At 46.2% G+C, this 17613-nt stretch overlaps 1 protein-coding gene across 2 annotated transcripts in view; it reads right to left on the reverse strand.

Moving 5' to 3' along the window:
• Positions 1-17613, reverse strand: part of LOC122930385 (transient receptor potential cation channel subfamily V member 1-like) — a 109835-nt gene that overhangs the window by 48814 nt on the left and 43408 nt on the right. For both annotated transcript variants that reach the window (XM_044283745.1, XM_044283744.1), the window contains exon 4: positions 5889-6041. In XM_044283745.1, coding sequence (XP_044139680.1) covers positions 5889-6041 — 153 coding nt within the window. The remainder of the gene's footprint in view (positions 1-5888; positions 6042-17613) is intronic.

Consider the following 17613-nt stretch of genomic DNA (forward strand, 5'->3'; position numbering starts at 1 on the left):
TTGTTCAGTTCAGTCTCATCAGCGGATGAAGAGCAGACCCGGGTCAGTAAGATTGTGCAGGCACTTCATTGCAGAGTTGGCACCTAGAGACTGAGACCAGGCCTGTAGTTAGCTAGTTAGGGTCTCTGCTTTGTGCCAGGCCTAAAGTGTTGCTATGGTTACTACAAGGACTCCATGACTAAAAAGGACATTGTACGTTTGAGAACTGATAAACATCTCCCGAACTCCACCCAGTTCAGAGTTTTTGCTCAGAAGCAATAATCAGGCACGTGCTACCGTACTAGTTATGAGAGGGGGTATACTATAGAGCACGGCAAAATTCTAAACTGTTGTGTTGCACCGCAGGCTAGCCCGTACTAAGCACCCAAACAATTGATCGTGTTTGCTTTAGGGTAATAATAGGTACGGCAAGGCAGTTTTATTTGTGCCTGCCAGTAGGTAAATTACCGCAAAATTTCCTCTGGCATCCATCAGAGGGCACCGTGCTGTGCAACACAGGAGTCTCAGCCTTTGGGCTGGGTGTATGTAAATTTATTTTATGTTCTTAAAATTCGTGGTTGTGTTCAGTACCACGTGTTAGTAAAATTCTGTTTTGGCAAAAGCTGGTGTCGGAGTTGCTTTCCTCGTTCGTGACTTCGCTGTATCCTGGAGAGCCCACCCCGGTACACTACTTACAACTTGGCGTAGTCGGCAGGAGACCTTCCCCCAACGCCAATGACACCGGTCCAGGACCCAGCTCAGGGTGCACCAGTGCAAGGCCAACTTGCCCCCGCCATTCCCGCCCCAGTAGGATACTTCCCCGTGGGGACACTGTTGCGTCATCTGCCAAAATTTGACGGTAAACACATGACATTGCAGGACTGGACTGAAAGGGTGCGAAGTGCGGTTAGAGTGTGTAACCTGACCCCCGAGCTGCGGGCAAAGGTTGCATTGGGGGCTCTAAAGGGTGACATCAGACAGACAGTGATGGTAAGACCCAAATCCGAGAGACACCCTACAAAAAATATTCTCCCTGCTGGAGAGAGCCCGGGGGGGGGGGGGGGGGAGATAGGGGCGTGCTAAAGTAGTGCAGTTGCAGAGCCACTTCTTTAACCGACCACATCAAGAGGGCGAGACCCTGATGAAGTACTCCAATGCCTTACAGGATATGCTAAATTAAATACAGCGGCGAGACACAGAGGCCATGGGAGCTTTTCGGGAGGTGGACTGGCTACTAAGAGACCAGCTCATAGTGGGGCTCTCCAACAAGTTCTTACAGGACAAATTGCAAGAGATGAGCTGGACGACAGCCGACATGACATTCTACAGTGTCTACCTAGCCGCCGTAGAGAGAGAGGAAGAGTACATGCCTGTGGCGGTGAAAGTAGCAAAAAGTACCCATGATACAGGAGGTCAGTCTGCATCTGAAGACTCAGAGTCCTTAAAGCATGTGGCCCAGGCCAGACAGAATTGAGAGAACTTTGGCTGGAAGTGTCCGAGATAAAGGCAGAATCATCCCAGCTTCCGAAAATGACCCCAGCACCCTGTGCCACTCCACCCAGGATAACTCAGGCGCGGATGAATGTCAAAAGGAGGCCCCACTATTGAGCTTGTCGACAGTATGGCCATATGGCCAGAGTGCCATGAACAGATAAGGTCCAAGCCGACGTTAAACTTCCGACCGCCACAGGAGCTGAGCGTCCTGCGGCTGTACACCAGAAGCTAAACCCTATGCGTGACGTGAGGAACACGACCTGTATGCAAGCAGCCACCTTATGGAAGCTGAGTTGGAAGGCCAGAAGGTATGCTGCCTAGTTGATACAGGGTTGGAGTGCACCCTTATGCCTCTTGAGTTCTTCGAAAGACACTTTGGACATATGATGGAGCCGGAAGACGGGAGCTTCATCAGGCTGATGGCTGCCAATAACAGAGATGGACGTCCGATGAATAGTCTGGATGTGGGTACGACTGTTTGGGCAAGACATCGGCAAGAAGGGGGTCGTGCTTGTGGACTATTCGTCCCGGATCGATGTGACACTAGGTATGAATGTACTGAGAGACCTAGACCATCAACTCTATGCCAAAGTAGGGCCGAAGTATTGGCAACAGGCCACCATGCGCCAACCAACCCAGAAGGTTGTACAACTCATGAACAGCGCCCTCTATTGGTTGCATAGTCTTATGACAAGACTATTCGCTGTTGTGAGTTCGTGAAAACTCAGATCCGATGGTATATTGTAACCCCGAGGCGTTCCCATGGTGATGGGGATGCTCCATGCACACGGCAATGGGCACTGACTGGAGCGGGCTGAAATCCTAGGGAGCCCGGACAGATAAGAACAGTTTTTTTGGGAACCAGACACCCTGAGCAGGGAGGAATCATGTGTACTGTTCACTTTAGATGGATGATGAAAAATGACGAATAATCTAAAAAATATTCAATATAATGCTATATATTAGTTTTTTTTGAATATTCGAGAATATACGACGAATATTCAAAAAAATATTTGTCAAATATCACGAATTCGAATATAGCCCCTTCCGCTCATCACTATTGATCACCCAGGAGGGGGTAAAGCTGGCCCCCAGCAAGGTGGAGGCCGTCCAGAAGTGGCCCCAGCCGAGTACACTACGAGAGGTGCGGGCGTTCGTGGGACTGGCCGGCTACTACAGGAGGTTTATACCCAAATTTACTAATTTGGTGGGCCCGCTAAATGAGTTATTAAGGGGCGCTGCAGAGGGCCCGAAGAATCGTCTCATCAAGTGGGGACCCCGGCAACAAGAGGCCTTTGAAGCAGTGAAGGAGGCACTGACAAGTGCCCCGATTCTGGCTTATATGCGGTGCGACACCCCATTTCTGCTGTACACTGACAGAAGTCTACATGGTCTGGGGGTCGTGTTATCCCAAGTCCAGGATGGACGTGAGAGAGTTATTGCCTATGGCAGCCAGTCTCTGAGGGAGTCAGAGCGCAATCCTGACAACTAAAGCTCCTTTAAATTAGAACTACTGGCACTGGTGTGAGCCATGACGAAAAGGTTTGCGGAGTACCTGACAGGTGCAGAGGTAACCGTGATGACGAATAACAACCCGTTAGCACATCTTGAGAATGCCAAAGTCGGTACGCTTGAGCAGAGGTGGTTGGCTCGCCTTTCCAAGTACCAATACCGCATTAAGTTCCGGTCAGGCAGCGAGAACGGAAACGCCGATGCACTCTCCCGAGTCCCTGTTGGGTTGTCGACTCAGAATGCCAATGAGGAGCTAGAAGATACTGAAACTCCTGACCTTGGTCGATTACCCATGTTCCAGGACGTGGCACATTCAAGTGGGGTGGCGTCCGGGATGCCAATGGTGCTGGGAAAGACGTTGGCTGATTGAGAGAGGGTCCAGAATGGCTGTCCGGACTTGTGGAAAGTGAAAGAATGGGTTCAGACCAAGAACTGGTCTCGGCCAGAAGAGCGGGCTCGTTTGACTTCCGAGGGCCAAAAGTCGTTGAGGCAGTGGGATAAGCTGACTGTTACCCGGGGCCTCCTGTGTCGGACCATATATTTACAGTCAGAGCTGCAGTACCAGCAACAGATTGTTCTCCACATGTCATTAGGACCAGAGGCCGCCCAGGAAGCCCATGAGAGGGGCGCCCATTCCGGGAGCGACAAAACTTTCAACTGGCTCCAACGGCTGGTATACTGTCCAGATCTGGCAGACATGATGGCCGAGGCATGTCTTTAGTGTCGGCCCTGCGGGCTGAGTAAGAGTACTGAACAGCGAGCTCCTGTCCAAGCCATCCGGACCTCAGCTCCCCTAGAGCTCCTTACGATCGATTACGTACAGATTGGGTACTCTACCTCGGGACACTCATACTGTTTAGTCATGACAGATCATTTCACAAAGTATGCTGTGGCTGTGCCCACCAGGGATCAGACGGCAGAGTCGGCCACCGAAGCTGTCTGCAAACACTTTATACAGGTGTTCGAGTGTCCACGAAGGATACATTCGGACCAGGGGGCATGTTTTCAGGGTACTCTAATGAATGAGTTGTACCAACTGTATGGGATCAAACGTTCCCGCACCACCGCATATCACCCCCAGGGAAACAGGGCGTGCGAGCGATTCAACCGCACCTTGCTCTAGATGCGGTGGACTCTGAAGGACAGCCAAAAAGCTTGGTGGCCCGAGTACCTACCTGAACAGATGTGGACCTATAACAACCGGGTCCACAGTACCACCGGATACTCCCCACATATGCTCATGTTTAGGAGAGCCGGGCGGGAGATTGAGGATCTCCACATGCCCGATCCGATGGAGCCACCACCGAGAAATACCACCACATGGGTGCAAGAGCACAACTGCCCGGCTGAGAGCAAACCACAAGGTTATGGGGGAAAGCCTGGGACAAGTGGTACACCCTAACCCAAGACCAGTGCAGAGGGATGGGTGTGCCCTGGGTGATCGAGTGATGGTCATAGCCAAACGGCCGTCTGGGAAGTTGCATGGGCGGTGGGAGGCGGTCCTATACATGGTGAATAGGAGGGTAGACCTTGCCATCCTGGTCTATGAGCCAATAGGGACTGGGAGGCCCTCACGAAACTTGCACCGTAACATGTTGAGGCGTTGTAATTTTGATGAGCCAGTGGGCTCGGAGGAGGTGCCTCCTCCTGCTCAGAGTACAGAGGAAATTCCCTTAGACGAGGAGGAATGGTGGGTTTTCCCTGCCCCAGTACCCACAGAGGCTCTAGCTGTGGCAAGTTTGCCACCCAGGGAAAGTGTTGAGCGGTCAGTAGTTCCTCTCCCCTTAAATGCGCCTGACGTCCCCAGTACTTCTGAGCCTATCACTCTACGAAGGTCAACGAGGCCTAATGCTGGTGTGCCCCCACAGCGTTATGCCCAGGATGAGTTTGTATGGGGAGAGTTGCCCAGGACTACAACCTCTAGTGGGGTTTATGTGGATTAGATTAAAGGTTCTGGACTGACATTCTGCTGTTTGGCCACAAGATGCCGCTGTTTCTTAAACACAGCTAACAGACTGCAAATATTTGAATATTCAATATTCGAATATTCAAAGGAGGTGTGTTTTTTGAGAACCCGCTAGAAAGGAGACAGCATCCATCTTAGAAGCTGCTGAGACTGATGAGCTGTGTGTGTGAGCAGAGAATCTGATGGATCCAGGAGTGAGAAGACCCCTCAGTGACGACAACTGCAGATGATTGAAGCTGATCGTTTTTGGTCAAGAGTAATAATCAGGCACATGCTACCGTACTAGTTATGGGAGGGGGAATACTATAGAGCACGGTAAGATTGTAAACTGTTGTGTTGCAGCGCAGCCTAGCCCGTACTAAGCACCCAAACAACTGTTTGTGTTTTCTTTAGGGTAATAATAGGCACGGCGAGGCATTTTAATTTGTGCCCGCCAGTAGGTAAATTACCGCAAAATTTACTCCGGCATCCATCAGAGGGCACCGTGCTGTGCAACACAGGGGTCTCAGCCTTTGGGCTGGGTGTATGTAAATTTATTTTATGTTCTCAGCATTTGTGGTTTCCTCGTTCGTTGTATCCTGGGGAGCCCACCCCAGTACACGGCTTACAATGCTATGTAAGCCTTACAGTTCTGGAATGTATTGGATAACACTGACAGCATTATGTCAGTGTCATACCGTACTATACATTCCAGACCTCTAAGGGTTACATAGCAACATAAATCAATATAATGCTATGTAACCCTGTTACTGCTGGGAGGTCAGAACAGGAGCTGCCGCATACTCATGCTGCGAGTAGGATGCATGGGACCTGCTCGTCTGAAAGGGGCCTTATGTACCTGTTATCTAAGCATGCTCAGGCATCACCTGCTGTATAAAGCTTGCAAAAAAAAAAAGTTAGAATAGTAAATAATTATTATTATCTTGGCTTCACTTACCATGATAATAGTCATTAGTATATGGTGCATTAACCAGTTCTTCCAAATGACCCGTGTTCTTTGCAGCATCCAGCAAAATTGGGATGGTGTCATTTCTTCCATTTCTTAAATTCCACATAGCCTTTAATAAACATGTCTTTCCAGTGTCGGGATCTGAATATTAACAAGAAATATGTATCTGGTTTATGCTTGCACAGTACAGAAGTTCATTACGTATTTAGCCTACTATAATGTATACCCTTCTATGGATCTGTTCAACGAGGTCGCACGAAAAGTACCAAAAGATGGGTTGTTCTGTCTTGTTTCAAAAATGTTGCTTTTGAAGCAAGTTAATCGGTCAACTGATGAGGACAACACAGACCAGAGATAATAAAAAAGGAAAAATACTGGTCAATTTTACTCACAATAGTACTGACAAATCCATAGATGAAGACACAAATTCATTGCTCTACTGTCACGGCCTTTGGTGTGCGCTGTGACACTGTTGCCACACTTGCGGTTGCCCACGGCAACGTGTTGCTGTGGGAGAATGCGGTGGCAGTGTCTTGGCCTTCTGGGTGATTGCCGTGACATTGTTGCCACACATGCTGTTGCCGGTGGTAACGTGTGGCTTAGTTTGCATGTGTGTGCACTTCCCCTTTAAGTGGCTTCCTTACCCTGCCTGGTGTTGGAAGGGTTAACTCCCTTCCTAGTTTTCTGTGAACACTGGGTTTAAGTGTGTGTGGGTGTGGCTGCTTGGGCTATTTAGCCTCTGCTGGATGCCTGAAGCTGGGGGTTCCTCCAGCCTTGGTGTATGCTGGTGGTTCTCTGTTCCTGGCTTTTACCATCTGTCCAGTGAGGGCCACCCTTGTGGTCATCAATGTTATCCCGGTGTCTCCTTCCCTTCCTGTCCCTATTTGTATGGAGTGGGTTAAGTTCAGGGTGTTTGTATGTCTAGTTTGGTGTTACATGTCCGGTGGTGTTTGGTGTCATGTTTGCTAGACATTCCCCTGTCTTATGTTTATTGCAGCTATGGGTGTCCTGGGTCCCTGTGTGGTTTGTGGTGTGTGCTGTGTCCTTTAATGTTGGTGTGGACACCAGCACTTGTGCACAGATTCCAGTCAGTGTGTCTGTGGCAGGTAAGTGTGTTATGGTTGTCGCTTACCTGCCATCTCCATATGCTGTATGTGTTCCCCTCTCCTTGCAGCCTGGCCTCAGATAGAGACACCTGTTCCTCCATTACTGGGATGAAACGGTCGTCTCTTCCCTGCGCCTTGGTGAGGGATTACCAGGGCGACTTAGGGTTTCTAGGAATCATGAGTATGAGTCGTCCTACCATCGGGGTCCGCTCATACGGTGAGGAGTCAGGGAGAGGATTAGGGAAGCTGTAGGAGGTGACCTGCTTCCCTTTGACACCGCACTGGGTGGGGGGGTTCCCCCACTCGCCGCCGTGACATCTACTAGATTTATATCAAGCTGGCAGCTCAAGGGGAGTGGGTTCTCTGCTGCAGATAAGGGGCGTGTCTCCCTATCACAGCGGTTCGGCTGAGGTTCAGGATCCATCTTCCCAGCCTGAGTCATCTACCTCAGCTGGACAACCAGAGAAGCACCATCCACAGAACAATAGATCTCCAGGAAGAAGACACTATACCCTGCGAGCTGTCCTGTGAGTACAGATCCCAAGACCAGGAGAAGATAAGTACCTCCTCAGCTAGTCAGGCCCATAACAAGCAGAAGACAGACAGTGCAGAAGACTAATACCTGCCAGATCTATAGGCGTATGTACCAGAAGCAGAATAGATCTAAATTCCTGCCACATATTGCCAAAACCTGCTGGGACCCAAGACTATTGCTGTTAACTTGTACGGATTTAAAGCTGCCATTCAGTAAAGACGAGTTGGACTATATCTCTTTTCTGGATCTTAATTATTCCATCAAAACTCCTATTAACAACACTCAATTTGTTGTAAGTGAGCCAGGATACAGGAGTCCAGCCGTACCAAGGTAGGAGACACCATTGACACTGCATAGAGACATTATTCCCCCTCTGGCATTCCTCACCTGGTATGTGAGCTATACCATCTTAAAGGGCCCTGCTACAGTACCTGCGCAAGCTGCAACTGGCGTCACAAACTATTACATATATAAACTGACCCACTGCATAGCAACCCCACTGACTCAGTGTCCTGCTCATTGCACTTTCACCCCTCTGGCCCGCCCTAGGTTTTTCAGAAATCCAGCGCCGTTCACAAGATTCACCGCGCCTGCGCACTTCATTCCCCATTATGGGCAGAGGCACAAGAGCAATTAATGCGCATGTGCCGGAATGGGGAATGAAGTGCGCAGGCGCAGCGAATCTTGTGAACGGCACTAGGGCTGGATTTCTGAAGAACCTAGGGCGGGCCAGAGGGGTGAAAGGGGAGGGGTTTCATATGAATAGCGACAAGGGGCCTGGGTACCGGCCGCTTGAACGCCACCCCTGGGCACCTTCAGACCTAATTTGCATATTGAATAAAAGTGTTTAAAAAATAATAATAAGCGACGGACAGCTGAACAGTAAGTAGCATTCTAATATGGGGACTATAATGCTGATAATGGTGTTAGTGTTCTATAATGGTCAGTATAGGTGAAAGACTCCCTTTAAATGCTCAGATGCTAACTTCAGGGGGCTGCCTGAGTGAAATTATGGGTATGTTCAGCTCTGAACCCGGAGACAACCTCTTTAATCATGAACTTAAATTGCTTGCTATACTATAAATGGAGAGTATCCTAGTGTTAAATGTGCAAAAAGATATTCTGCAAAATCAGCTGTTGGCCTATCATAACTGCTTATCATTAAAAGTAAAATCAGCAATCATTATCAGATATACTGGGTGAGATTTATTAAAACTGGTGTAAAGGAAAACTGGTTTACTTGCCCTTAGCAACCAATCAGATTCCAGATTTCATTTTTCAGACATCCCTTGGAAAATGAATGGTGGAATCTGATTGGTTGCTATGGGAAACTAAACCAGTTTTCCCTTTACACCAGTTTTAATAACTCTCCCTAATTGTATTTCTGAAGGTTAGCTACGGGTTTGTCTGAGGTTTCAATTATCTACCTTTTGGTAAAATGACTTAAAGGCAACATGTAATTGAGCAAAATATTTTGTGTCTTTTAATCTTTCAGATTTCTTATAACGCTTCTGCGTAGATTTCTGACGGCGCTGCTGTCTCAGAGATGTGCTGCTCACAAACAATCATTTCATAAAATGCGATCAGTGTTTGCTCATTTGTCAGCTGACTGCCAGGCCTTCTACCGCAGACTGTGATGCCTACGAACATTTGTTCAGCCAATAGTCAGCCCATCTAAAAAGCCCTTAACAAAAACGAATTTCCAGTGAAAACACAGAGGGGGAGATTTATTTAAAATGGTGTAACTGTAAATGAGAACTCGATTAGTTGCCCATAGCAACCAATCAGATTCTACCTTTCCACCATTCAGAGCTCCCTCGGAAAATAAAAGCTGGAATCTGATTGGTTGCTATGGGCAACCAGACCAGTTTTCTCTTTACACCAGTTTAGATAAATCTCCCGCAGAGTGCGTGTTACAAGTCATGTAATGCGTTTTATTGAGTGCTTGTGTTTGTGTTTTGGAATGATTTTACTGGTGGCTATAAACTCCACTGATTTCTGCTGACCTTCCTCCTCTTTTACCGAACATTTTGCAAGGCTTGGCGTGGAGGAATAAACAGGGGTGGACAGGAAACTTAAAGTGGCCCTGGAGAAAATAATAAAAGTGACACCGTTTTGTAGTCGGGTCCAAATCGATAGAAGGCAGGGCCAGCAATACCATCTTGTGGCACATTATACGACCCCAACAGAGCCAAATACCACAGTCCATCACAAAATACTGCCAGCAGCACAAAATACATCCTCTAAAACTTCCACTGGCCGACCGTGAGGAGGCCTCAGGCGGACCCCTAGGCTTCGGCCCACCGGGAAATTTCTGTGTAAGGTCTATGGCCAATTTGCCCCTGGGCATGAACATTACAGCGTACTGTGGCCTGTGCGTTCCCCTCTGTCTCTCTGTACATGAACTGTAGATTTCTCACTGTACCTAAAAGGTATACCGTATGTCAATGGAAGAAGAATCCAAAGATTATGCAACTATGTAGACTTGTAGGTTAAAAAAAAAAAAAGGACTTGGACACCATGGCTGCTGCTTAGGAACATCTAATAAATATGACATATGGCTGTATCTTTAAGAAAAGATTATACATTCCCTAAGGGTCCATTCACACGTCCGTAAGTGTTTTGCAGATCCGCAAAACACGGACACCTGCAATGTGCGATCTGCAATTTGCGGACCGCACATCACAGACACTATAATAGAAAATGGCTTTTCTAGTCCGCAAGTGCAGACAAGAATAGGACATGTTCACTTTTTTTCAGGAACGAAATTGCGGATCCTGAAAAAACAGATTCCGAAAATGCAGATGCGGATCCAGGAAATGTGGATTTGTATCCGTTCCAGCCCCATTGAAAGTGAATAGGTCCGCAAATTGCGGAACGAATGCAGACCCAAATTACGGACGTGTGAATGGACCCTAATAGAAAATGCCTTTTCTGGTCTGCAATTGCGGACAAGAATAGGACATGTTCTATTTTTTTCAGGAACGTAATTGCGGTTCCCGAATAAAACAGATGCGGATCCCGAAAATGCAGATGCGGATCCCGGAAATGCGAATTTGCATTCATTCCAGCCCCATTGAAAGTGATTGGGTCCGCAAATTGCGGAACGAATGCGGACCCAAATTACGGACGTGTGAATGGACCCTAAGTTTTATTATCCTGTCAGTCTCAAGTTGCCCATACACATTATACTTTTGTCGGCCAAACCCACTGAGAATGGCAGCCTCAGCCGACACGCTAATGTGCATGGGAAGCTCCCGACGCTCCACCGACAGATGATGATGTCGGGGGAGACAAAGATCGGGCAAAATAAATATTTTCACCCAATCCTTTTGTTCTCCGGGGAGATAAGACACCGCCACAACAGTCTGGATGCAGCTTTCTCCACTGACCCTAAGGCCTCATGAACACGACCGTAGTTCTGGTCCGCATCCGAGCTGCAGTTTTTGCGGCTCGGGTGCAGACCCATTCACTTCAATGGGGCCGCAAAAGATGCTGACAGCACTCTGTGTGCTGTCCGTATCCGTTGCTCCGTTCCGTGGCCTCGCAAAAAAAATATAACATGTCCTATTCATGTCCGTTTTGCGGACAAGAATGTATGGATCCCGAAATTATATAGAGGGATCCGCATGGGATTATAATCATCCCATTAGCTTTTATTAGTTTGTGGCGGGAAAATTTCCCGCCTAAAAGTGTGTTAGGTGAGCTAAAAATAGCTGGTTACTGGGGGTCTGGGTCATTCATTGGGTCAGTAAGTGACCTATGAAGTAGTGTTGCTGGGCAGAGTGGCCTGAGATGCCCAGCAACAGTTGGGTCATTGGTGGGACAGTTTCAAGGCCCCCCATAGTTAGGGCTATATAGTAGCGGTAGCGGTCAGTGTTAGGCTGTCATCTCAACAGCATCTGGAGGAGGTGCTGCCCCCGCCCGCCCTTCCCTGTTGAAAGTTTGTTTTCATTGTCACGGCTGCTTTATTAGAAGGAGGGTGTAAAGTCGCTCACTGTAATGGTGAGCGGACGAGTTAAGTCTGAAGTTTAGGCCGAGCTTATGGCTGGTCTAATTATTGTTTATGAAGTTATTGGTATATATTGATACAGTTTAATTTTGGATTAAGCTAATCTTTAATAAAGCTGGCCGTGGCCTAATTTATTCCACCAAAAATATTTGTGTCCACGTGTTTTATTACTTATTTATAGAGTTGAAGATGTGTAAGTAATGTTATGGTACATTCATATGATTTATAATCCCATAGGCATTTCTATAATGGGCCGCCCATTCCGCAAATTGCGGACCGCAAAAAACGGAAACGGTCGTGTGCATGAGGCCTTAAGCAGAGACGAACGTGTATGTGTATGGGGAAGCCGGGAAGGAGACAGGAAGAGATAGCTGACGGCAGATCGTTCAGCCGACAACTATCGAATGTTTATGGCTAGCTTTAGGCATTCACTTCATCTGCAGACTGTTGCTTTTTCTTCTCTGATGGCGCGATCTCTAATCCCTGATAGCTCCACACTAATTTAAAGGGGTTTTCTGAGATTTTTATACTGATAGGTGGGCATCCGACACCTGGGACCCCTGCCAATCAGCTGTTTGAGAAGGCAGTGGCGCTCACAGTAGCGCCGCTGCCTTCTCTCAACTTTTCCTAGGCCAAGTGACGACACGTTCATGCAAATGGAGCTGAGCGCGATACCAAGCACAGCGCTTGGTGAGCTGCAAGAAGGCAGCAGTGCTCACAGAAGCGCCGATGCCTTCTCAAAACAGCTGATCAGTAGGGATCTCAGGTGTCGGTCCCCCACCGATCAGATACTGATAACCTATCCAGAGGATAGGTGTCCATGACCTTTATGTATATATTAAAGGGGTTGTCCCACAAAAAGTATTCTACAGTTTTCAAACCAGTACCTGGATCTGAATAATTTTGTAATAGCATGTAATTAAAAAATTTGTATAAACACTGAGTTATTTATTAAAATGTATCTGTATATCGCCACTTGCTCTTTATTTATTTTTTATTTCTTTGTCCTGGTCACTGAGATGGCCGCACATGCTCAGTTTTATCCTTCAGCCGCCTCCTGGTGCAATTAATGTGGAGGTCTCTGGATCCATGTGAAGTACAAGGCTGGTTCTAGCTTTGTTAGAAAAAGATTGCCATTTACTATGTGATGTAAGAGTGAGGAGGCGGCTCTCTATGGCTCAAAAGGGTGGAATAAGGTGCTCAATCCAGACAAAGCATACCCAACGCTTGTAGTGGAGGAGAAGTAAGTGGAAATAGAGGGATGGCACTCAAAACATTTGTGATGTATGGATGAATTATTTATTAAAGAGTGGCTAGGTATGCCTGATTGAATAAAAGCTAAATAAAAACAATGTCATAAAACAAATCGCTGATAAATATAAATATCCACAAATATCCAAACGTATAATCAATATATAATCGACATATTGGTGGTAAAAATTGTGTATTTGAATGTCAATTTAGTGAAATCCTGTTGGAAAAAAAATCCTATTGAAAAAAGAAGGTTTTATAGATCTGTTGGAGAAGAATCTGTAGAAGGAAAATCCAGTCTCATGATGCGGTATCCAGTGGAAAAAATTTAGATAATAAATCCTGATAAACAATGTCCTGAAATGTCAATTGTATAAAAGTCCTGTTGTAGAAAAAATGTCTGGTAGACTTGTGAGATAAGTGTCTCCTTGTAACATGGATATCACATTAGATTTGGTATAAAAAGTTCTTCACAGGTCCAATAAAATGGGCTGTATATAAACAACTACTGCTATGTAAGCAGGTACATTACCCTCCTGATGGCCGTTGATGGGATGGTGAGCGGCTCCTGCCTGCAGAGCAGCGTACACGTGCGAAGTTCCCGCCCGCTGAGTGTTCCGGCCGTGCAGTCGTCACTTCCGGTGACGTTACATGCGTTTGAAGAGAATTTTCCCGCTCTATTTGGTATCGGCTTGCCACGTGGAGGCTAGTGGCGGGAAAAGGCACTGCAGTTTTACAGGAGGGGAAAAAGATGGCTCCGGAGCTTCTGTTTAGTTGTAGGATCCTTTTTACTTGGTGCTAGCTAGTTTGAATAGGCTGACTCAATACCCGCCACTAGCCTCCACGTGGCAAGCCGATACCAAATCGAGCGGGAAAATTCTCTTCAAACGCATGTGACGTCACCGGAAGTGACGACTGCACGGTCGGAACACTCAGCGGGCGGGAACTTCGCACGTGTACGCCGCTCTGCAGGCAGGAGCCGCTCACCATCCCATCAACGGCCATCAGGAGGGTAATGTACCTGCTTACATAGCAGTAGTTGTTTATATACAGGTCCTTCTAAAAAAAATTGCATATTGTGATAAAGTTCATTATTTTCTGTAATGTACTGATAAACATTAGACTTTCATATATTTTAGATTCATTACACACCAACTGAAGTAGTTCAAGCCTTTTATTGTTTTAATATTGATGATTTTGGCATACAGCTCATGAAAACCCAAAATTCCTATCTAAAAAAATTAGCATATCATGAAAAGGTTCTCTAAACGAGCTATTAACCTAATCATCTGAATCAACTAATTAACTCTAAACATCTACAAAAGATTCCTGAGGCTTTTAAAAACTCCCAGCCTGGTTCATTACTAAAAACCGCAATCATGGGTAAGACTGCCGACCTGACTGCTGTCCAGAAGGCCATCATTGACACCCTCAAGCAAGAGGGTAAGACACAGAAAGAAATTTCTGAATGAATAGGCTGTTCCCAGAGTGCTGTATCAAGGCACCTCAGTGGGAAGTCTGTGGGAAGGAAAAAGTGTGGCAGAAAACGCTGCACAACGAGAAGAGGTGACCGGACCCTGAGGAAGATTGTGGAGAAGGACCGATTCCAGACCTTGGGGGACCTGCGGAAGCAGTGGACTGAGTCTGGAGTAGAAACATCCAGAGCCACCGTGTACAGGCGTGTGCAGGAAAGGGCTACAGGTGCCGCATTCCCCAGGTCAAGCCACTTTTGAACCAGAAACAGCGGCAGAAGCGCCTGACCTGGGCTACAGAGAAGCAGCACTGGACTGTTGCTCAGTGGTCCAAAGTACTTTTTTCGGATGAAAGCAAATTTTGCATGTCATTCGGAAATCAAGGTGCCAGAGTCTGGTGGAAGACTGGGGAGAGGGAAATGCCAAAATGCCTGAAGTCCAGTGTCAAGTACCCACAGTCAGTGATGGTCTGGGGTGCCATGTCAGCTGCTGGTGTTGGTCCACTGTGTTTTACCAAGGGCAGGGTCAATGCAGCTAGCTATCAGGAGATTTTGGAGCACTTCATGCTTCCATCTGCTGAAAAGCTTTATGGAGATGAAGATTTCATTTTTCAGCACGACCTGGCACCTGCTCACAGTGCCAAAACCACTGGTAAATGGTATACTGACCATGGTATTACTGTGCTCAATTGGCCTGCCAACTCTCCTGACCTGAACCCCATAGAGAATCTGTGGGATATTGGGAAGAGAAAGTTGAGAGACGCAAGACCCAACACTCTGGATGAGCTTAAGGCCGCTATCGAAGCATCCTGGGCCTCCATAACACCTCAGCAGTGCCACAGGCTGATTGCCTCCATGCCACGCCGCATTGAAGCAGTCATTTCTGCAAAAGGATTCCCGACCAAGTATTGAGTGCATAACTGAACATAATTATTTGAAGGTTGACTTTTTTTGTATTAAAAACACTTTTCTTTTATTGGTCGGATGAAATATGCTAATTTTTTTAGATAGGAATTTTGGGTTTTCATGAGCTGTATGCCAAAATCATCAATATAAAAACAATAAAAGGGTTGAACTACTTCAGTTGGTGTGTAATGAATCTAAAATATATGAAAGTCTAATGTTTATCAGTACATTACAGAAAATAAAGAACTTTATCACAATATGCTAATTTTTTTAGAAGGACCTGTATATGCACGATAATGAGTTCAGAATGAAATATGAATCCATTGCTAATAAATTTTCATTGGATCTCATCCTGTTAAATATGGAATTCCTTCAAAAGGACTTGTGACCTGTGAAGAACTTTTTATACCAAATCTAATGTGATATCCATGTTACAAGGAGACACTTATCTCACAAGTCTACCAGACGTTTTTTCTACAACAGGACTTTTATACAATTGACATTTTAGGACATTGTTTATCAGGATTTATTATCTCAATTTTTTCCACTGGATACCGCATCATGAGACTGGATTTTCCTTCTACAGATTCTTCTCCAACAGATCTATAAAACCTTCTTTGTTCAATAGGATTTTTTTTCCAACAGGATTTCACTAAATTGACATTCAAATACACAATTTTTACCACCAATATGTTGTTTATATATTGATTATACGTTTGGATATTTGTGGATATTTATATTTATCAGCGATTTGTTTTATGACATTGTTTTTATTTAGCTTTTATTCAATCAGGCATACCTAGCCACTCTTTAATAAATAATTCATCCATACATCACAAATGTTTTGAGTGCCATCCCTCTATTTCCATGTACTATGTGATGTCTGAATTTCATTTTTTACATTAGTTATGGGATAACTCCTTTAATAACAGTTTGTTGCCTCCTTAAAACCATCCAGCAGCTTCTTCCTGTCTGTTAGCATGTCAGACAGAGTTCATGAATTTTATAGCTCACAATTACTGGTGCTATGGTGAAAAGACCTAGGATCAGCTATTGGGGACCAAGTGGTCTATACACTATTTTAATCAGTGGCCCTCTTCTGTCTGAGTCTACGCCAGATAATTTTGGGGTTTGCTGATTTCGGGACCATATCTATTGACTCAAAGTTTATACAGGATATTCATTTTTTTGTATCCAAATGCATGATGCAACCACCATTATCTGCTTGTAATTAGAGTTGAGCGAACACCTGGATGTTCGGGTTCGAGAAGTTCGGCCGAACATCCCGGAAATGTTCGGGTTCGGGATCCGAACCCGATCCGAACTTCGTCCCGAACCCGAACCCCATTGAAGTCAATGGGGACCCGAACTTTTCGGCACTAAAAAGGCTGTAAAACAGCCCAGGAAAGAGCTAGAGGGCTGCAAAAGGCAGCAACATGTAGGTAAATCCCCTGCAAACAAATGTGGATAGGGAAATGAATTAAAATAAAAATTAAATAAATAAAAATTAACCAAAATCAATTGGAGAGAGGTTCCATAGCAGAGAATCTGGCTTCCCGTCACCCACCACTGGAACAGTCCATTCTCAGATATTTAGGCCCCGGCACCCAGGCAGAGGAGAGAGGTCCCGTAACAGAGAATCTGTCTTCATGTCAGCAGAGAATTAGTCTGCATGTCATAGCAGAGAATGAGGCTTCACGTCAGCCACCACTGCAACAGTCCATTGGCATATATTTAGGCCCAGCACACACACAGGCAGAGGAGAGAGGTCCCGTAACAGAGAATCTGGCTTCATGTCAGCAGAGAATCAGTCTGCATGTCATAGCAGAGAATCAGGCTTCACGTCAGCCACCACTGCAACAGTCCATTGTCATAAATTTAGGCCCAGCACCCAGGCAGAGGAGAGAGGTCCCGTAACAGAGAATCTGGCTTCATGTCAGCAGAGAATCAGTCTTCATATCATAGCAGAGAATCAGGCTTCACGTCACCCACCACTGTAAGAGTCAATTTTCATAAATTTAGGCCCAGAACCCAGGCAGAGGAGAAAGGTCCCGTAACAGACAATCTGGCTTCATGTCAGCAGAGAATCAGTCTTCATATCATAGCAGAGAATCAGGCTTCACGTCACCCACCACTGTAAGAGTCAATTTTCATAAATTTAGGCCCAGAACCCAGGCAGAGGAGAAAGGTCCCGTAACAGACAATCTGGCTTCATGTCAGCAGAGAATCAGTCTTCATATCATAGCAGAGAATCAGGCTTCACGTCACCCACCACTGTAAGAGTCAATTTTCATAAATTTAGGCCCAGAACCCAGGCAGAGGAGAAAGGTCCCGTAACAGACAATCTGGCTTCATGTCAGCAGAGAATCAGTCTTCATATCATAGCAGAGAATCAGGCTTCACGTCACCCACCACTGTAAGAGTCAATTTTC

The sequence above is a fragment of the Bufo gargarizans genome, chromosome 3 (assembly GCF_014858855.1).
Source record: "Bufo gargarizans isolate SCDJY-AF-19 chromosome 3, ASM1485885v1, whole genome shotgun sequence".
NCBI lineage: Eukaryota > Metazoa > Chordata > Amphibia > Anura > Bufonidae > Bufo > Bufo gargarizans.